This window comes from Rhinopithecus roxellana, chromosome 13, assembly GCF_007565055.1.
Source record: "Rhinopithecus roxellana isolate Shanxi Qingling chromosome 13, ASM756505v1, whole genome shotgun sequence".
Taxonomy (NCBI): Eukaryota; Metazoa; Chordata; class Mammalia; order Primates; family Cercopithecidae; genus Rhinopithecus; species Rhinopithecus roxellana.
In genome coordinates this window covers 34,794,158-34,817,102 of record NC_044561.1, presented here as the reverse complement: position 1 = coordinate 34,817,102, position 22,945 = coordinate 34,794,158, and the positions used below count along the sequence as shown (strand labels likewise).

At 39.4% G+C, this 22,945-nt stretch overlaps 1 protein-coding gene across 6 annotated transcripts in view; it reads right to left on the bottom strand.

Annotated features, from left to right (window-relative positions):
• Window positions 1–22,945, bottom strand: part of APP (amyloid beta precursor protein) — a 286,842-nt gene that overhangs the window by 6,244 nt on the left and 257,653 nt on the right. For 3 of the 6 annotated variants that reach the window (XM_010383436.2, XM_010383438.2, XM_010383440.2), the window contains 4 exons: window positions 21,339–21,560; window positions 14,864–14,917; window positions 11,467–11,567; window positions 5,595–5,741 (listed from right to left, as the gene is read on the bottom strand). In XM_010383436.2, the coding sequence (XP_010381738.1) occupies window positions 5,595–5,741; window positions 11,467–11,567; window positions 14,864–14,917; window positions 21,339–21,560 (524 nt within the window). The remainder of the gene's footprint in view (window positions 1–5,594; window positions 5,742–11,466; window positions 11,568–14,863; window positions 14,918–21,338; window positions 21,561–22,945) is intronic. The other 3 variants (XM_010383437.2, XM_010383439.2, XM_010383441.2) reach the window with 1 other exon arrangement.

The following is a 22,945-nucleotide window of genomic DNA, read 5'->3' as shown; positions in this document are numbered from 1 at the left end:
CTCCTTTGCTATCCCTTCATAATCTTTTTTTAATTTTTGTTTTTATTTTTAGAGTCTTGCTCTGTCACCCAGGCTGGTGTGCAGTGGCGTGATCTTGGCTCACTACAGCTTCCGTCTCCCGGGTTCAAGCGACTTTCCTGCCTCAGCCTCCTGAGTAGCTGCGACTACAGGTGTGCGCCACCATGCCTGGCTAATTTTTTGTATTTTTATTAGAAACAGGGTCTCACCATGTTGGCCAGGCTGGTCTCGAACTCCTGGTCTCAAGTGATCCACCTGTCTTGGCCTCCCAAAATGCTGGGATTACAGGTGTGAGCCACCGTGCCCGGCCTGTAATAATTTTTGATACTTTCCTTTGATCTTCCAATTTCTCTTCCTGCTGCTCTGTAAGCAGGAAGCCACTCCTAGGTTTTGCACCCACCCTCATTTCTCCTTATCGTGGCTTTCCATTCAATCTGACCACTCTCTCCAACTACTCTACAATGCCAGCGTCAGTGTATCTGTACCCTTGTGGGTCAGTTTCTGGCTGGGAAGAAAGGACCTCTCAGGACATCTTTTTATGAAGTCACTAGTATGACAGCACATTTCTTAGGAAGTCATATGCCATACCTCCATAAAAGCCAAATAAGGAACTCTCTTCTTATTTAGGTCATTAATGAGATGACCCGGAGGTGGGGCAGGGAGATTTCTGGTGTTCCAGTGATCAGATCCGTGAGAGGAAAACTTTTTCACATCCTATAGTAAAGAGAAGCTGTGCCCCCAACTTCTCCTTATTAAAGGTGACATCTCTGGGGAAAGTAGCAGAAAGAGCTACAATATGTATTTTTAAATATCCAGTGTCTATGTATGTGAATGTAGAAAAGTATCGCTTGCACTAAACAGATCCTGGGAACAGTGGGCTTTGCAAGAACGTCCTAAAACAGGAGCAAGGGTGGGTGATTCAGCTAGTGCTGAGATTTCCAGCCACCACAGGGGTATTCTGACATGGAGGGTGCATTTGGGGAGTGGTAATAACAAAGGGCTATTGCTTCACTGCTTGAGGCACCAATAAGACACAGTTACCTCCTTGGGAAAGCACGGCCAGCGGCTCACAGAGTGACTCTCTGGCCTTATGGCTAAGTAAATCAGTCAGTCAATATGTACTGCTTATTTTTTTTTTTAAAAAACAAAACTAGCAAGTGTTCATTTCCAAATGCTAACAACTCTACCAATAAAAATACAGTCATGGGTCACATACTGACATTTTAGTCCATGACAGACCGAACATATGATGGTGGTCCCGTAAGATTCTAATGTTGTATTTTTTTACTGTACCTTTTCTATCTATCTGTATCTTAAATACAGATACCTGCCAGTGTGTGGCAACTGTCTATAGTATTCAGTGCAGCAACACGCTGCACAGGTGCGGAGCCTAGAGGCAATAGCTTGCAGGTGTGTAGCCCAGGTGCGTAGCAGGCTATACCGTCTGGATTTATGTACATGTACTTTATGATGTTTGCACAGTGATGAAACCGCCCCATAACACATTTCTCAGAACGTTATCTCCAGTGTGAAGTGGTATGTGACTGTTCTAGGCTTGTTTTATTTATACATTTGTTCTCAGGTTTTTTTCCTAGGGTTCCTGTCTCTGATCTTCTGCAGGCATTTTTCACTCTAAAAATGAGAAGTTTCCTGAAAACCAATGCTTTCATCATGACTTCTTGCACTGATGGTATGTAAGTACAGTGGTATTCTGTCCTGAGTGACTGAGGTGAGTCCAACTGGAAATATTCATGTACTCATATTTGTTCTTATTGAAGTAGGGTTACTGATTAATGAAGGTTAGCCAGAGCTGGAAATAAAGGTATTTCCATGTACTTGAGTGTGAGACGGCCTGTTAAGGTAGGAAGAGGATGTTTCAGAAGCATCACTTCCGTTCCGTGCAGACGCTGGAATGCTGAGAAAAATGGTGCTCTGAAAGCCCACAGTGCTCTCCCACCTGAGAACATGCATAGGCTGGGTTGCAACTCTCTGTGTTCAAGTTCTATCATCCCAGCTAGACTATACATTTTTCGAGGACAGAAAAGGAGAATGTGGTCTATTTCAACACTGCTGTACAGACACACCATGGCACTGGACAGAGGGCTGCCTTCGGGAAGGACAGCCACAAAGGTCTTGAGAGGAAGAAGGAGATGAGAGGAAATAAAACACAAACGAGGTGGGGCCCTTCATTTAGAAAGGTTTCCAGTTGCTCTCAAGTAGACAGCAAAATGAGTATCTAGAGAAGAGCTGAACAGCCATCTCTCCCGACTTTGCTCCTGCAAGGATACCTTCTGGCTTAAAAATTAATTTCAGAATCTGGGTCAAAATGTCAACTTCTCCTCTGATATTTTAAGTCCAATGAGACACTGCTTGGTAACTGACTAAAAAAAAAAAATCATTTTAATTCAGGCAGCTGGAAGAGCACTTAAAGGGCAACTGGTTATCTGGGAGGCAAGAGATACCATTTTCCACTCCCTAAGGCTTGTATAGAACTAAAAGGAAGGAATGTTAAAATGATGTGTCAGTGATTCTCAAATCTTACTGCACGTCTCATTCATTTGGGGAAATTTTCAACACTCAGATTCTGAGGCTCCTACTTGGGAATTCTATTTCCCTAGGTCTGAGGTAGGACCTGGTAAGTCTCATGCACAGCCAGGGGAAAGAGCTCCTAGTGGAGGCCTTGCTTTTATGCTCAGCATCACTGTGGCCTGTTACGGGCTAAAATGTGTCCCCCTAAAATTCACATGTTGAAGTCCTAACCTGCCAGTACTTCCACCTGTGACTGTATTTGGAGATAGGGTCAAAGAGGTAATTAGAGTTAAACAAGGTCATCAGGGTGGAACCTAACCCAATATGACTGGTGTCCTTATTGGGACACAGCGGAACACAGAGTGAAGGCCATGTGAAGATACAGGGAGAAGACAGCCGTCTGCAAACCAAGGAGAGAGGCCTGGGGAGGAACCAACCTGGCTGATACCTTGATCTTACACTCCAGAAATGTAAGAAGGTAAATTTCTGTTGCTTCATCCACCCAATCTGTGTTACTCTGTTATGGAAGCCCTAGGAAGCCAAGTATTTGGCCTTTGGCATCAAAGACAGGCAACTTCAATGGATAGACCGGCAGTAAAGATAGAACTATATTAAATAAATTAAAAAGGGCTCTTGAAGGCCGGGCACAGTGGCTCATGCCTGTAATCCCAGCACTTTGGGAGGCTGAGGAGGGTGGATCACTTGAGGCCAGGAATTCGAGACCAGCCTGGCCAACATGGCAAAACCCTGTCTCTACTAAAAATACAAAAATTAGCCAGGCATGGTGGTGTGCTCCTGTAATCCCAGTTACTCAGGAGGCTGAGGTAGGAGAATCGCTTGAACCTGGGAGGTAGAGGTTGCAGTGAGCGGAGATCATGCCACTGCACTCCAGCCTGGGTAACGGAGCAACACTCCATCTCAAAAAACAAAGAAACGACAACCAAAAAGAAAACAACAACAACAACAAAACAATAAAACAAAACAAAACAACAGCAAAAAAGAGCTCTTGAATTATTCAAGTATGAAGACATCTTTATTTGCTCAAATATGGAATTAAAATTTTTAAAAAATTAATTAGAGCAGAAATGAAAGAAACGGATACTAATGAGAACATATACTGTTTTGAGGGGCACAAGCTTAGATACCATTACAAAAGGTGCAATGACCAAACATGACAATGGGGTCATTGCTTTTATGTGCTCACACTCTGGTCTATGAGCCAGTCCGTTCCTTTCCACCCTGTTGCCTGCTGTTCTCCTGGTTTCCTTCCTCACACTGCTCATCCACGTCAGTATGAATGGGGAAATGAGGCTCAAACCCAACTTCCATCAGCAGCTTCTGTTGTAGTCTGCAGAGGTTTTAAGTGCTGAGCAAAATGAAATTCTGGCTTCACCACAAATTTCATTTATTTAAACTCTGTCCTCTTCTAATCAAGAATGGTTTAGAGCACAGTTCCTTGGGGACAGTGGAATCTTCAGCTCCCTAGCAACATCTGGACTTTTCTCTGATGGAAAAAGCAATGGGGGCTGGATGAAGTGACTCACACCTGTAATCCCAGCACTTTGGGAGGCCAAGGTGGGTGGATCACCTCAGGTCAGGAGTTCAAGACCAGCCTGACCAATATGGTGAAAACCCGTCTCTACTAAAAACATAAAAATTAGCCGGGCATGGTGGCGTGTACCCATAGTCCCAGCTACTCAGGAAGCCGAGACAAAAGAATGGCTTGAACCCGGGAGGCAGAGGTTGCAGTGAGCCAAGATCCAGCCTGGGAGACTCTGCCTCAAAAAAAAAAAAAAAGCAGTGGGGAATATGAGGGGAAATATGGACTCTGAGCTTGACCCTGCGTAATTTGAACCCTTCTGTCTTGGCCTCAGTTCCCTCATCTACAAGATGAGAAGATCAATTTGATTGATCATCATCAATGTATCTTTCAGCCCTAAAAATTCCATAACTCTTAAAATATCACAATAAAATGTCACACAAATTTTTCAGTTTCCCTGTGCATATAAAAGTTATGTTTATACTATATTCTCTGAAAGACAGTTTCCTAAAAAGTTGCATATACTGTGAAATTTTAACACTTTTTCCCCCATCCAAATGACATTTTAAATGCACAAAAATAACTTATTTGTACATTTTCTCTCTCTCTCTCTTGTTTTTGTATAGCACCTTGAAACTAAGATATTTCAGGTGGAAGTGCAGGGTAATAGGTTGAAGAACTCTCAAATAACAATCATTTATGTTTTGGTGGGCCATTTGGTATAGTGTGATTTCCTGAGAAACTTCAAAGGTAAAAGTCTGCACTGAAAAGTCACATTATTTACTATTACCTGGTTGTATTCAGAGGCCAGACTATTCAAGACATAAGAAATCCAGGAATAGGCCGGGCGCGGTGGCTCAAGCCTGTAATCCCAGCACTTTGGGAGGCCGAGACGGGCGGATCACGAGGTCAGGAGATCGAGACATCCGGCTACACGGTGAACCCCGTCTCTACTAAATAAAAGGTGGCGGGCGCCTGTAGTCAGTATGGGAGCTGAGGCAGGAGAATTTAACCGGGAGCGAGCTTGCAGTGAGTGAGTCTGGCATGCACTCCGTCGGGCGACAGAGCGAGACTTCCTCAAAAAAAAAAAAAAAAAAACAAAAAAAAAAGAAATCCAGGAATAAATATGTTTAGCTTTTTTTTGGAAAAAGCAACTTCCTACTTTTAACTTCTCACACTGATTTTTGTTGTCTTTGAAAAAAAAGTCTAAGAGTAATCATACTTTTTAAAAGTCATGCATTATCATTTGTGTTATTTTGATAACTTCAACACAAATTATAAGTTGAGATAACAACACACAATCTCAATACCTTGATCAGAATATTCACGATAAGTTGCAATGAACAAAAAGCAAACCAAGAAAGAACAGCTGTAACCCAAGCATCATGGAAGCACATTGATTCACTTTTTGAAAGAGATACTTTGATAGTTCTTAGCAAAGAGCTAAGCCTAATTCTCATAGTCTTCTTTAATTCCCACTTGCAAACATGCAGTCACGTTTACCCACCTCCACCACACCATGATGAATGGATGTGTACTGTTTCTTCTTCAGCATCACCAAGGTGATGACGATCACTGTTGCTATGACAACACCGCCCACCATGAGACCAATGATTGCACCTTTGTTTGAACCCACATCTTCGGCAAAGAACACCTTGAAAACAAATTAAGAAAAAGAATTTTAATTTCTAAATGCAATTTAATTTACAATTTATAAATGCAATTAGAATAATTTCATTTCTTAAATGCAGGGGACATTTGGATGAGGTTATATGAAAACTTTCAGTATATTCTCTGGCCAACTGGTTGGTCACATATTTGATGCTTACTTAAAAAAAGAAAAGAAATCACATATTCTCCTTACTAAGAATAACAATCATAGTTTACAGAACGATGTACAACATGTGGCTTCCTCAGTTTGAGGAAGTCTACTTCCCCCTCACATGTCAAAACCAAAGTCTGCAGTGACCTGAAACTCTTTGACAGGTGGAACATTTGGTGAGTGGTGGGAAGATGGTGCTTGGATCTATCAAAAGCTGGAAAGGCACAGATCATACTAATGAAAGGAGGTCAGCATTTTCCCAGTCACAGCAGGTTTGAAACTCTGAGCCCTGATGTCTGACTCCAAGTGACTCAGACTTAGGTGTTTTTCAAGCCTGTAGATGTCCTAATTTCCTTGGAGGGACACTTTTAATGCACAGGAATAGGCATTCTGAAACAAAGGAGTTAAACAATAGAAAAAAAAGGTATCTTGTTACCTACTTTTAGCTACAGTAATTCAGCAGAATTCTAATTAACCTTTAGCAGTGTAATGCTTTTTAAAGCATAATGCTATTTCAAAGGGAAGTACAGGCAACACGAATTTTAAGTCACTCATAACTCATGTTTTCTTACTATTGTCTCCAGAAACCAAAATCTGAAATGTTGCTTTATTCTTGCTCTTTATTGGATTAAACATAAAAAGAATTTTGAGAACACTGTAAAGAAGAAATAAAATTTTATTTATTGCACTACATTGCTTCATACTGTTTATAAAAGCAAGTCATTATTTTTCAACTTTATCTACTTGAATGAAATTATAGAAGCACACCACAATGTTTATCATCTTGTTATAGAAGGAGTTGATCTTATGCCAGATGAAGTAAAACTGTAGCTAAACATTATCATGTTTGCTCTGCAACTTAATGAAAACACAGGCATACCTAGCTTTATTGCACAGTAGTGCTTACAGATAGTATTTTTTTTAAAAAAGAAAACAAACAAATTAAAGGTTTGTGGTAACCCTGCACCAAACAAGTCTATTGGTGCCATTTTTCCAACAGTGAACACAGGTTCACTTCATGTCTGTGTCACATTTTGGTAATTATTTAAATATTCAAACATTAAAAATTATTATATCTGTTTAGTGATCTGTGTGATCAGTGGCCTTTGAGGTTACTATTTTAATTGTTTTGCAGTGTCATGAAACATGCCCATAAAGACAGCAAACTAAATCAATAAATGTTGCGTGTGTTCTGACTGCCCCCCCCAAACCGGCCACTCTGCCCCTCAGCTCCCAGGATCCCTATTCTTTGAGAGACAACAATATTGAAATGGGGCCAGTAAATAACCCTACAATGATCTCTAAGTGTTCAAGTGAAAGGAAGAGTCACACGTCTTTAAAGCTTTAAAGCAAAAGCTAGAAATAATTAAGCTTAGTGAGCAAGGCATATTGAAAGCCAAGATTCTTGTGCCAGTTAGCTAAGTTGTGAATGCAAAGAAAAGCTCTTGAAGGAAATTAAAAGTGCTACTCCAGTGAGCACACAAATGATAAGAAAGCAAAACAGCCTTATTGCTGGTAGGAGAAAAGTTTTAGTTGTCTGGATGGAAGATCGAAGCAGCCGCTACATTCTCTTAAGCCAAAGCCTAATCAAGAACAAGGCCTCCAACTCTCTTCAATTCTGTGAAGGATGAGAGAGGTGAAGAAGCTGCAGAAGAAAAAAAAAGTTGGGAGAGGTTGATTTCACGAGGTTTAAGGGAAGAAGCCGTCTCCATAACACAAAAGTGCAAGGTGAAGCAGCAAGTACTGATGTAGAAGCTGTAGTAAGTTATCCAGAAGATCTAGATAAGACTCCTGATGAAGGTGGCTACACTAAGTAACAGATTTTCAGCGGAGATGAAACAGACTTATTTGGAAGAAGATGCCATCTAGGACTTTCATCACTAGAGAGAAGTCCTGCCTTCAAAGCGTCAAAGGACAAGCTGACTCTCTTGTTAGGGGATAATGCAGCTGGTGACTTTAAGTTTTTGAAGACAAGACTGATTTACTATTGTAAAAATCCTAGGGTGCTTAAGAATTATTCTAAATCTACTCTGCCCATGCTCTATAAATGGAACAACAAAACTGGGATGACAGCACATCTCTTAACAGCATGGTTTACTGAATATTTTAAACCCGATGTTTGAGACCTACTACTCAGAAAAGATTCATTTCAAAATATTACTGCTCACTAACAAAACACCTAGTCCCCTAAGAGCTCTGAAGGACAGGTATAAGGAGATTACTGTTGTTTTCATGCCTGCTAACACCACATTCATTCTGCAGCCCATGGATCAACTTTCAAGTCTTATTATTTCAGCCTCTTATTATTTCAAAATATATTTCAAATATATTTTGTAGGGCTATTAAAACTGCCATAGATAGTGATTCCTCTAATGGATCTGGGCAAAGTAAACTGCAAACCTTCTAAAAAGGATTCACCATTCCAGATGCTATTAAGAACATCTGTGATTCATAGGAGGAGGTCAAAACATCAACAATAACAGGAGTTTGGAAGAAGATGATTCCAACTCTCATGGGTGACTTTGAGGGGTTCAAGACTTCGGTAAAGGATGTCACTGCAGATGTGGTGGAAATAACAAGAGAACTAGAATTAGAAGTGGAGCCTAAAGACATGACTGAACTGCTACCATCTCATGATCAAACTTGAATGGATGAGGAGTTACTTCTTAGGGATGAGCAAAGAAAGTGGTTTCTTGCAATGCAATCTACTCTTGGTGAAGATGCTGTGAACACTGTTGAAATGACAACAAAGGATTTAGGATATCACATAAACTCAGTTGATGAAGAACAGTGGCTAGATTTGCGAAACTGACTCCAATTTTGAAATCTGTTCTACTGCGGGCAAAATGCTATCAAACAGCATCACATGCTACAGAGAAATCTTTCATGGAAGGAAGAGTCAATCGACACAGCCAACTTAATAAGAAACTGTCACAGCCACCACAAACCTCAGCAACCACCACCTGGATTAGCCAGCAGCAGTGAACATCAAGACAAGAGTCTCCATGAGCAAAAAGATCAGGACTTGCTGAAGACTCAGATAATCATTAGCATTTTTTAGTAATAAAATATTCTACTAATAAAAGTAATTAAAGTAGGTACATGGCTTTTTTTTTTAGACATAATGCTATTGCACATGTAACAGACTATAGTATAGCGTAAATATAAACTTTTTTTTTTTTTTTGAGATGGAGTCTCACTCTTGTTGCCCAGGCTGTAGTGCTATCTCGGCTCACTGAAACCTCTGCCTCCCGGGATGAAGAGATTCTCCTCCCTCAGCCTCCCGAGTAGCTGGAACTACAGGCGCATGCCACCACATGTGGCTAATTTCTGTATTTTTAGTAGAGATGGCATTTCACCATGTTGGCCAGGATGGTCTCGATCTCCTGACCTTGTGATCCACCCGCCTCGGCCTCCCAAAGTGCTGGGATTACAGGCATGAGGCACCACGCCTGGCCAACATAACTTTTATATGCACTGGGAAGCCAAAAAATTTGTGTGACATTTTATTGCAAAATGTGTTTTACTGTGGTGTTCTGAAATTTCCAAGGTATGCCTCTATCTCCCTAAAAAAACCTTTCAATATAGCCTCAAGGTAGCCAAATGACTGATTTTTCTAAGCTAAAACTAACATACTACCAATCTGGAAGGCAATATAAAATACAGCAAATGAAGCAACTTCTAAAAGTGTTTTCCTCATGGTTTATAACAAAATGAGAAATTGTTCATAAGTATTCCCTTTACTAAACAAATGCTAGCTCAACATTTTTATGAAAAGCAAATCATTAATTAGCTAATATACTAGTGTGAGGTAATTAGGAATAAATGAAAGTCTGGACATATTCCTGTGTCTTTAAGAAAATACTGTAATTTTGTGATATTCATTGCACTAATTATAGTACATTATCTTATCAACTAGTTCAGCAGAGGGAGCTGATTCTCCTAATTGCTGCCGCTGCCATTAGTCACTGTCGATTTACAGGCGTTAGTGTCATTGCAGAGATGGGCTTATAAGACACATGCCCCGGCGAATGCAAATTTTCTGTACATTAATCTTCAGCTTTCTGCTCTACCAACTCTCAACTCTTCAGCGGTTCCCCGGTTTTTATTACCATCTTCAGCAACAGCCTCATCAAGAGAAACCCTGATTTTAAAACAATTGATACTAGATTATCTTGCCAATGAAAACCATGCTTCAAAAAGCTAAATGTCTTAGTGTAAAAACAGAACGATGGGAGTTAAGAATGCAAATCCAAATCCCAAGTCAGTTTTGTATTTGCTACAATTATTTCGAGTCAAGTGAGGCATAAATAATAATTTGAAGGTGTTTCTTTTTGAGATTAATACTAGGATTTATCAACTTTATTTATGAATATTGAAAAGAAATTTTCTGCTTGAGAAAAGCGAACACACACACACAAACAAAAGAAGTGCCTGAGATAACGTCAAGCACTATTGCTATGGAAATTTTATTACCATTTTTCTGTCCACCACTGAATGTGATAAAATTGTCTTCTTTATTAATTTAACCCCTTACTGCACCTACTGATAAGATGGAACCCTAACATAATCCACTATTTGATTTATCTGAATTTCTAAGCTTTTGGTAAAGGATTTTATATAACTACCAGAGCTGACCACAAAAGACATGTGGCTTTTTGATTTACTCCAATTCTAACATTGGGGGGAAAAGTGATTTCATCTGAAAGGATGCTGCTGTCTTCTTTGCACAAACCTTTTGATGAATAACACTATCAGGAACATCATGGGGTCCTGCTCACCCCTTGATCTTATTCTTGCAAGTGAAGTTAAATCATGGGAGGTAGGGGAGGGAATGAAAAGAAAGAGCTAGGGGAGAGATGAATGAGCAAAGGAAGACAGTTCCAGATGTGAACTTAAGCTATATAAAGTGTTCTAGAAAACCAAGCAGCGTATGCACGTGTTTGACTCTGATCCTTCAAGTAAACCTATTGTAAACCTATTTTCCCAGAAAACACAGTGGAAGTTAAAGTGGCTGCTATATTGAAATTAATTCCACTTTAAGTCCCGAGTCCTGCATGAACTTAGCTGCTTTGTAGTCCGAAAGAACTACACACAGAGCCTCTTTATTTTCTTTTTTTGAGACAGTCTCGCTCTGTTGCCCAGGCATGATCTCCGCTCTCTGCAACCTCCACTTCCCAGGTTTAAGCAATTCTCCTGCCTCAGCCTCCCGAGCAGCTGGGACTACAGGCACGTGCCACCACACCCAGATAATTTTTGTTTTTGTAGTTTTAGTAGAGACGGGGTTTCACCATGTTGGCCAGGCTGTTCTCCAATTCCTGCCCTTGTGATCCACCCGCCTCAGCCTCCCAAAGTGCTGGGATTACAGGCGTGAGCTACTGCGCCCAGCCTAGCCTATTTATTTTCTTCACGTTTTCATGGTAATCCTACAGGCAAGCATTGTATTTTTGTTTTTATCTTTTCCTTAATTTGGTTTCTATCACAGGATGAACCAGAGTTAATAGGTCATTTGGCAAGACAAACAGAGTAGTGGAAAGAGGTAAATTATTTTACGTACCAATTTTTGATGATGAACTTCATAACCTGAGTCATGTCGGAATTCTGCATCCATCTTCACTTCAGATATCTCCTCTGTCTTGATATTTGTCAACCCAGAACCTGTATTTTATCACAACAAAAGTATGCAGGACAACCAATTAGTTTTACTCATAAATAATAACATTGTAAGACAAAGCCTACCCAAAACTTCTTTCTAGGCCTGAAGTTAGAGGAAAATTGATTAATGACTTTCTTCAAGAAAAATGATACCCTATATTTAAATCCTTAATTACTACCTATTTTAAACAAAAAGAAATGAAAAGGTAAGGGAAACCTGAACGTAAGCCTTCTGCTGCCTTTAATTACATGCTATAATTTTTGAAAATGGGGGAAATGCAGAAGTTAAATGCTGGTTGAGAGGTTGGCAAGGATTTGTTCCTGGAATATGTTGGCTTGGCTTAGGGGCTCATTGTTTAGCCTATTATGTGTCTTTTTCCATGGGCACTCATTACTTCAGAAATAACAATAAAAGGCTTTAAAAATGAGCATTAATTACCTGGTGGAACAAAACTGCTACTTTGGGGCTTTGTTCCAATTACAAATAAATTATGTTCATGTATCTATACAGTGAAGTGTTGTAAAAATTATATAATTTTAGTCAAGTGTTCTAGTTATAGACACAGATTGTAATTGGTTCGTCTGCTGAATAAAGAGCTACAGTACATAATTTTTAAAATGCTTCTTAACGACTAACAGAATTCATAACCTACAAACTCTTCTCTATAAATTGCTATATGATTCTTAATACTAATTGTTCTGACGAATTTCATTATTCAAATAATAATTTGAGGCTTAAAACAAAACGCAAAGTCCTTTAAAAACCAAAAACATAAGTACAAAATATAAACATCAGTGTCCATGCTATAACATTTAATTATCAAACATCAGAATTTTAGGATGAAAAGGGCTTTTGACGTCATCTCTATGGTGTTCCCACCCAGGGGCAGACTGTCAGTTCCTGTTTGAACACTGAGGAATGTACCAATTTCTCTCCACTTTTTGATAGATTTGCCTGCCAAAATGGCCTTATTTACATGAAACCAGAATCAGTTTCCCTGTAACTTCCATCCTTGAAGTCTGATTCAACACAGAGCAAGCTTAATTCTCCCTTCCACAGTAAAACCTTGAACAGGCATCACATCCCTAAGGACAGGCATGTTCCTGCTGGTTCTTGTCTTACTTGGGCTACACATTGCCAATTCCTTTGGCTCCCAGGGGAATTTATTTCTTGCTCTTGGCCTAATCACTCTTTCAATCTTGTCTATGAGATGCTGGGAAACTTGTCATACATCTTGCTGACACTGAAAAGCACAATGTCCACAGCATATGATGTGCCAGTCTAACAGCACAGCCCATACAAGAAGGTAAGGATGATCTGACAAAACCTAGGAAATCCACGCTGGTTGTGACATGGCCCCATTTCCTCATCCAAGTGTTCAAAAAGCTTCCACTTGATAACCTATTTGAAGAGAGATTCATAATCAATGTCAATCTATACCTGGCTTGTAGACTGTGAAGTTACCGTCTCTCCTTTTTGCTCTAGAACTTCATTTTCCTATCCCTACCTTCCCAGCTTTCCACAAAGACCACAGGCAATGGTTCTATTTCACCTTCAAGTTCTCTTAGCCTGCAATTGGTTTGGGTCATAAGAACTCGGACTTGGGTAGCCAGATGTCAGAGCAAGACTCCTTCTCAAAAAAACAAAAACCCAAAAACAATTTTTTTTTTTTTTAAAAAGAAAAAAACATTGACTGTTAGTGTCACCTCTTCCTGGATATTTCAATAGTAACATACAGGCTCTGCTGGCCCAATGGAGAAATCTGATAAAATTGAATGAGTCAAATGAGCACTTTCTAAGTTAGGTTTTATGCTTGTAGATGAAAAGCAAGTCTTTTAAAGTGAGAAGCACCATGAAAAAAGTCCCAAGGCAAATGACCAACCTGAGCTGGCTGCGGTTGCAATTAGAACTGAACTGACCCTCAGCCCAAGGCCTTACAAGTTGGCTGAGCAGAACAGGAATGTCAACTCCTGGCTCCTTGAGATTCCCTTACATGACACTGACAATAAGGAGGACATCAGAAGAACTGAAACTGTCTCTGACTCACTATAATTTAAATTCCCCTTAAAAGCCTACAGACAGAAATTCATAACATCAACGAGACCAGCTGTCAAGACGCCTCACGCTACTGTCTCTGCTGCCGTTGTTAATCACAGCATAAAGGCATGAAGACGCCACAAGGCAGACTCTGAGTCTTCACGAGTGACTGTGCCTGGAGGAGGCAGTCATGGCTTGAGCCTGTGGTGGAAGTGTGAGGGACAGCGTGGGTCTCCTTCTGGCTCTGCTGCTGCCTGTATCTGAACCAGGCAGCAAAGGTTGACCTCTGCGTATTAATATCTTCAAAGAAGGTTAATTCCCTGTTCTTTGACTATTGCCTGGGGACATTATAAGGATAAAGAAGAAAATAAATACGGGAAAGTATGTGTTATTTAGGATTAAAATCTCTCTGGAATATACAGATTTGTCAATTCAATGACTTTCTTCCTCTTTTTGATTCACTGAAAGCGTTGGCTACTATCAGTTGGGTGAGGTTGTTCATGGAGTAGACACCAGGCACGTATGCTGTGCTATGACATTATTCATAAAATAAAAATGTGTTTCTTCTTAATGCTTGTGAAACTATAAAAAAAAAAGTGTCTATTTCAGTGTTAATGGGATTTTTAAGTAATAGAAAAAAAAAAGGGCTTATGTGCAAAATTATGCATCTGCATCTGTTGTGTTACTTTAGCCACTCATTGAGAATAAGTACATACAACCCACAAAAGATAAGATATATTTCTGGCTCTGGAGAGAAACCAATTCTGGTATTTTCAGGAAATCATGTCTACTTCAGTAACTGATTGAAGTTTGAACCCAGTTTAGTTAGAAAGTGACCCATCTGGACACCAAACAAGAAAGGAGAGATGTTCACACTGGTATCCAAGTCATCACCTGACAGTCTACATCTGTCTGGGCTTCTGTTTTTAAGGACAGGAGCTATATAATCTTCTCTGTTTTTTGTTTGTTTGTTTTAAAGAAAAAAGAAAAGAAAAAAAAAAAAAAAACCCAAATTTGGAAGGGCTCTCTTTGAGGTTTCAAAAGGAAAGCTCAGAAAGAAAAAACAAATCACTTCACTCGGAATTTGGGAAATGAAGAATGAGGAAAAGTCAAGGGGAATTTCTTAAAGTTTGGTTTCTAAGGTCACTTCAGATTCTACCCTACAGTAAGCAGTAAGAGGCTTAACATGCAGAAAGGAGACAACGTCTGCTCGAGCTCAGGCACAAGATGCGGAGAGGCAGAAGTCAAGCGGTGCCAATACCTGGTCGAGTGGTCAGTCCTCGGTCGGCAGCAGGGCGGGCATCAACAGGCTCCACTGGGCACAGGAAGCAAGAGACACAGAAAGCAAACAAGACAAATTGAGATGGTAAGTCGTGGCTCCCGAACATAGTCGAGCAGGGAAAAAAAGCATATGCAATACACAAGTTACAAAAAAGGAGCAGCCAGGAAAGAACCACAGTGAGTTAATCCCGAGCATCGAGGACCAGGAGGGGCACCACTTTAAATGGTTGATCGCTATTGATGTGCCAGTCTTGCTCCTTAGTTTTCTAATAAAAGCCCTCACCAGGATATGCAGCAACATCAAAGAAGAGGGGTGGGGAGGGTGGATTTTCCTCTGAGCTAGTTTAGAGATAGTTTCTTGTCTTTTGATTAGAAATAAAATATTCCCAGCCTAGCAGAAAACCTCAAAGATACTTCCTTTTACAACTGCCCAATCTTGTCTTATTTTACAGTTAATTAACTACAAAAGGACTCTTAAATTTCCAGGGGAAGTGCAAATATGAATTTATCAGGAGAGCAAAGTATTACCACAGAATTTGCCATTTAGTGAGTGAATCAAATTTGTCCTTAGTATGAGGGCAGAAGAGGGAAACCGCAGTCTTTCTTTCTCTTTTTCAAAAAGGCTGGTTTCCATTTGACAGATGACATACAGCTGAAACGTGTGAAATTATTTCATTTTATATTTGCCATTGTTCACAATTTTTCCTTTGTATGTGTGTTCTGGGTCTGACCCAAAGAGCGCAGTGTGGACAGTACAATATTCCTCACCACCATCTGACCTTTCCAAAGCACTTCTGTTGCTCAGAAAATACTTTCTTGTTTACACTGGTGTTTGAAGAAACAAGGAATGGGGACAAAGGCGAAGTTTTTTAGGATTAATAAATGGTCATAGGGTAAATGAAGCCATGGGGTGGAGGCACAGGGGGAAGCCCCTTTGGTAAGGTGGCAAATGTAAAGGGAAGACGGTAAGACAAAGCGAGCACAGGTGCTGAGGGAGACACGGTGTGCTCGATGAGATGGCTTCTAACAATTTCAGTAAAACCATCCAGCTCACTAATGCAGACATGCCAGGCATTCAAAGGTGGGATTCTCAGTCCAAATCAGTTTTGGATGACACATGTTAATAGAAACAGTGAGGGAGGAAAAAGTGGCAGTAAGCCAAGTCTCCAAAATATGAGAAAATATTTCGGGGAGCATTAGGACATTTGGATGAAATAAAAGAGTAAGGTGGTTTGGTCCTTTCTCATGCAGAGACTGGCAGCATGGTGGAGTCAAAAGGAGGGTGAGGCATCTGATCCCAGGTCTGGGCCCAACATTTACAACATCTGTGACCTTGGGCAAGTGCCCACTTCTGTGGCTGTTTCTCCATATGGAAATGGAAATGTTAACATCTGCATCTTCTAATTATGGTGAGGAACAAATAACCTTTAAAGCCTGTTTCAGACACCACCAAATACTACAGAACTGCACTGATTAAATATCCTATGATTAAATATTCCATAGTAACTACTGATGCGAGAATGACTATTCTCTAGTTTTCCACTAGTGCATTTAGAGGAAGACATACTTCACTTTCTTCTGCAACTCCCAAATACATTTTGACAATGAAGTTTGGTTGTTTATACTTTATGTTTTTTCTTTTCTGCAACAACCTGTAATGAGTAACTGTTATTACTCCTTGTAAAATGCAGTTAGTTGAAAGGTCATTGTACTTTTTGAGAATTTCCTGATGACGAGGAACCTAAATGGTGCTTCAACTGCAGTTAAGCACACACCAAAACACATGCACGAGGGCAGATACGTACCTTGAAGTGGTGGCAAGCGCATACATCAATAGTTACATTATTAGAAAATGTATATGCAACTCAGGGGTAAGTAAGTGAAGTGGACCTGTGGTTTAAATGCAGGCTGAGGAGCTGGTGGTCCCAGGGGCCACTGCTAATGTCACCACTTAGTTTCTCTGTGATCTGGGGCCAATCACATTCTTTCTGAACTTCAGTTGTGTCACAAAGTAAATGGTTTTTCCAGGGTTCAAATGCGTATACTCATGCGAAAGAAACTTACAAATGATATAGCCCTATACGTTTCTCTGCCTCTCCTCGCTCTTCTTCTTTTTTTAAAATAGGCATGTATTATTTAAAAACAGTAATAAAACCTTTCCTATTTTTTAGGAAGATTAAACAAAACTAGTTTCAGTGACATAAACCTTAATCTGCTTTAAAAGATTGAAGCTGATTTAGTATAAATTAATGCTAAAAAAATAAGTAGCGCAGGGAGCAGGCATTAAAATACAGTTCTTTTTTAAAAGGCAATTATGCTATCATTGCCAAAAAAAAAAAAAAAAAAAAAAAAAAAATACACACCAACAAAACAAAGTAGTGTATTTCCCAATCCATAGCAAATACTTTCCAGTTTTTCCAATGGACCTTTACTTAACCGGAAAATAACTTCTTCAATAAAGTGTTAAAAACATTTTACATTGGCCGTTTAGTCATTTAAAAACAAGAAATAGATTATCTTATCTTTAACTTTTAAAAGAGTTAAAATAAAATGTAAGCAGAAATGAGTTATTCTTTTGATCTCAGTAGCTTTGAATCTAATCCTTTGCTGTAAGAGGAGAGAAACAGAATGGTCAGACCTCTGGGATTTTTGAGTTTGCTACTTCTGGTGTTCTTTGTAATAAACCTAAACTATTAACAGTGCTGCCTTGTACAAACTCTCTGCCAGGTCAAGGTAATGAGGAATCAGCAGTACACCAGTTTTACATACAGATAAGAGGCCTGACAAGAACTGATTTGTAAGTTTAATGAAATACTTACTTAATCTAAATTTCAGCATTTAAATTGGCTTCCTCATTGCCTCTATAAAGCTAGTTAAAAATACACTAGAAGGCAGCTTCACACTTTGCAAATACACCCATACAGTCTTCTAAGTCCTGCTGTGTCTCTTTAAAAATATTGCAGTATTTTATCTCATATTATATCTAGGTACTATTTACAAAGAGGCAGACTGTTGGCCACAAAGGCTTCCTGGCGGTTACCGCATGCTATGCCACTCTTTGTGGCTGCCCTTCTCAGGCAGTCAGGAAAAAGCAGAACAAACACAAATGTCATTAACGCTAATGCTCCCAGCCAGATCATTTCACGATTTGTGAGCACAATTCTGTAACAACAGCTTCATTGCAGCCTAGCCATTCATTTAGGTTTTGTGAATGTGAAAACCAAAGAATAAAAATTTCTTAAGGCAAATTGCAGCTGTTTAAGAGTATATCATACTGGAAAACTCTGATATGCTTATTTTTTTTCAATGTAAATTTAAAAAATGGGCATCAGACCCTCCTCTGGATTTCCCTGATTGTTTTTGAGGACAACAACACATTTTTGGCAAGCATTTGAAACTATGATAATGAGGACTGCATGAAGAACAAAAGGAAACCCTTTGAGAATGTTATATTTTCAGTAGTGTGTGTGCGTGCGCACACGTCTGTAAAAAGAAAGACTAACAAGTTTCTGGGGAGAGGTGGGAGACGCTGTGAGAAGAGAGATGGCGTTAGGACTGTATCTCATTCTATGGCTTATTTATTCATTATTTTAAGGATACACTGTTCAGGCCATCTTGAGACAGGCTGATAAAGTCTCTCTAATAAGATCCTGGCTCCATTAAAAAAAAGAAAAAAAAAAGCTACCACTGACATTTAGTATGTTCCAGGAATTTTGATAAGAGTTATTTTATGCCTTCTTATTTCATGCTTATACTATACCTCTGAGTTAGGAATTATTATCAACCTTATTTTCCAGATGGGGAAGCAGCCAGAGAGGCTAAGTAACTTGCTCATAAGCGCACAGCAGAGCCGGAATTCAAACTCAGGTCTGTACCATTCAGGAGTTCACGAGTGTGGAGTAGTATTTAATATCCTATGAGATGGCGGCCATCAATTTTATTTAAAAATTGTTGGAGAGGCTTTTCAAATTGTTTGCTATAATCAATATACATCAGTGTTGGGACTGATAACGAAGAGTACCCCAACTCAAGACTCTGACACTGCAAGTCCTATTGCCTCTCAATATTGTTATACCAGATTTTACTGTTCAAACGGAATCCTTATTTAACAAGAGTATCAGCTCTTTTCATGTGGCCTCAGCAGTGTAATAGCTGCATGTTTGTCAAGTATCCAGAGGTACTTAATCAAGCTCTTTGCTGAAATGGACATCTTGGCAGTACCCAAGGGTTTCAGTGTATGTGTGTGTGTACATTCACACGTGTGCACGCAGATTGTCTCCTAAGGCTGATGCTACATGGTACGCTGTTAGTGAAAGAGTAAGTTTAGTGTGCCTTCAATTTAGAAAATGAGACTGGACATTTTTCACTAAAAATTCTCGTTAGAGACTGAATGAAAAGGACTTTCAATGATCAAAATGTATCTACCTGTAAAGAAACAACACAATCGGCACTCTATTAATAATACATTTAATGGGGTAGTTGTCCAGGTCTTTGATAATGAACTGTCCCTAAATTTGTTTTCTTCTATGTGATTAAGAATTGTTTTCATAAATGGTAAAGTTTTAATTATTTTTACATCGTCAGTAACATGCTGTTTGTATCTGCTATTACTATAAGGTGCCCTTTTTTGAATTAAGGAAACAAATTTGGGGTGATGACTCACATTGTGAAAACAGTCTACATATTTTCTGCAATGGTTCTTTAAAAAAAACTTGTCCAGTGCACTTAAGGTCTAATATTGTATTTAGATTTAGTCTGAGGAGTGTACTCATTGCATGTTATAAGGTATATTATATATATATTTTTACTTTTTAAAAATTATGTATGTATGTATGTATGTATGTATTTATTTACTTTTTGAGGCGGAGTCTTGCTCTGTCGCCCAGGCTGGACTGCAGTGGGCGCGATCTCAGCTCACTGTAAGCTCCGCCTCCTGGGTTCACGCCATTCTCCTGCCTCAGCCTCCTGACTAGTTGGGACTACAGGCACCGTCACCACGCCTGGCTAATTTTTTTTTTGTATTTTTAGTAGAGATGGGGTTTCACCTTGTTAGCCAGGATGGTCTCGATTTCCCGACCCTGTGGTCCACCCGCCTTAGCCTCCCAAAGTGCTGGGATTACAGGCATGAGCCACCACGCCCGGCCTATAAGGTGTATTATAAATATGAAATCTCCATCAACATTTGCTACCTTAATAAAGAAAATCAGGTAAAATGCTGTGTTCTTAAAAAACATGTTATTTGTATCTAGAAATCAAGGTGTTTGTGTGTAATTTTATACTTCTGAACATGAAGAAAAAAGAGAAAAGAAGCTGAAAGATGCTCTCGCTTGAACAGATATTTCTAAGAAATCCCTGTGAAAAAGGATGCCATCTACTGCTCAAATTTGTTGCTAGAAAAGAATCTTATTTCTTTGAGATAGCAAAGGAAAAAACATTTAGAGCAATGTGCTCCTTAATTTTGGCAGCTGCCTTGAATTTAATTTTCTAAACACAAATTAAGTCTTAAGCTAAATTAAATTTTATTTCTATGTAGTTCTCTTTACCTTTAGCATTTAATTCAATCTGAAATTTCATGTACAAGTAAGCAGCCAATGAAGACTACTTTGGTGCCTGTCAAATCTCCATCTCTGCAGGCCCTGTCAAAACTCCTCTCTGTGGATAAATTGTAATTTTCCTTATTTCACAATCTATCTGTTCTTTTGGAAGGTGGCATTCTAGGTCATTATGTCATAAACACAAGTTGAATTTTGTGCTTCCATTCCAGAGGAAACAATATACCTCATAGTTAAAAAACATTTCTAAAAAAATTCCTACCAAAAGTCATCGCTTAAGAACATAGTCTCCTAGTGCCTCCACTTCTTCATTTGAAAGAGTCATAAAAATAATATATGACATACAGTACATGCTCTTTATGTATATGCTTTTATTGTTATATACTGTATTATTTTATATTAAGAAGAACGGAAAAATAAAAATGAGAAGAATGCTATTGCCACACACGTTCCATGTGAAGGACTGCCTCTTCAATAATACGCTGTGGCTCCCCTTCGTCCAGGGGTGTTCACTCAAAAGGATAATATTCCCTAGAATGCAAATCTGGACATTTGGGGAACAAGAGGTCCTTTACTTGCAAATGTTATGTAAATCATTACCATTCTGTTTTGCCACCTATACAATGGGGTTGTTATCTTTTCCAGCAATTGGCAGTTTACTTGCTTTGCAGCATAAAAAATATAAAGAATAATTTACACAGATAAAATATTATTTTAATGACATTTAACTTCTAATAGTTACTTTTAAAAGTAAAATTGAAATGAAAATATTTATTACTACATCAAAAAAAATTCACCACTCAAGAACATACAAAAGATAACTCTCTCTCTCTCTCCTACACACATGTATGTATGTCTATATACACCTGCCGGAACGCCCTTGCTGGCTCAGGGGACTCTTACCTTCGTTTTCTGTGTTGGCTGGCACAGAGTCAGCCCCGAAAGAATGCCACGGCTGGAGATCGTCCAGGCTGAACTCTCCATTCACGGGAAGAAGCTCCACCGTAGTTTTCGTTTCGGTCAAAGATGGCATGAGAGCATCGTTTCCGTAACTGATCCTTGGTTCACTAATCATGTTGGCCAAGACGTCATCTGAATAATTTTGCTCTTTCTGAAGCAGCTCATCTAAACCAAACAAAACCATCTCTTTGGTGAGTAACAACAATCACAACAGCAGTAGCAGCAGCCACCATTCACTTCTGCCAGGCATGACTTCAACTGCTTCCACAGGCATGATCTTGTTTACAGCCATGGCGTAGGTACCATTATCATCTCCCTTTTACAGATGTGAAAACTGAGGCACATGGCATTCAAGCTACTTATGCAAAGTCACAGCTCACAAGAGCTGCGGGCAGGACTGGAGTCAGGAGCATGGCAGCCGTCCAGTGTGCTGCAGCGTGGCACCCCTAGAGGTGAAAGGCCACAGGAGCTCAGTTGCCATTTCCTCCTGACACAGTTAGACGTCCCCAGTATACACTGATCGCACAGGAATAAACACCAGGCTTTGGTGTGGTGGCAGTAAGCGAGGCACAATCTCATTCAAGCTGAAAGGCAACAGTGAATCTCCTGTCTTGCCTTGCACACTTGCAAGGATAAGCAAAGCATTAATGGGTCAGCAGTTTGCTACCTTCTTGAATAGTTTTCAGTTTTGCCTTGAGAAAAACCCTGCATTTCCTAAATGCTCCTCTTGTGCTGCACGATCTATGCCCTGAGGCAACAAGGAAACCGTTCCCTTGCCCTTCCAGATGTAGCCCTGCAGACAGACATCCAGCCTTCTCTGGACTTAACCACCCCTGGCTCCCTACATTTCCCAATGTGAGCAGACACCAAATGTCCTGCCTTTTTCCTCTGTTGCTTCCCTTTCCAAAGAATGCTGTCAGTGCCTGCCTATCCCCTACTTTAAAAATTGATTAAACAAGAATCAACTTTACAGAACATAATTGACTTATCTCTTTTTACTGGAAAAAAAGAGCTTAGAATATAATCTTGTATCATGTGTAATTACTGCTTTAAAAACTGACCCCAGGATATCAAGATTTGTGAGTCTTCTGTCACCAAAGATTCACCATGTTTTTCTCTGATTTTTACAAATTAGAGACCGACAGATAGCATCACACTAATAACAATATTTGATTAACCAAAATGTCTCATTTTCCAATCATATCTGTGTCAAGAGTTTGCTGTAGTATGTATTTCAGACATATCGCTGGTTAGCTTTATTGCTAGAGAAAATGAAAAGATCAGGATTTAAATTTGATTTGTAACATTTTACAATCATCTTTCAAATCTTCTTGTATATCGACAAAAAATGTATCTGAAAACTTAAAATTCTGTTCAAATATACCCATTAAAATAATTTGATGGAACAGCATTAAAGCATGTTGAGTAGTATCTTTTCATGGAGTCAGTTTTATTGCAAGAGATTTTAAGTGATGAAATCTCAAGCAAATCAGTCCTTTTGAGGTCTAATCTGAGTTATAATATATCCCTATTCACCGTGGCACTGTTTC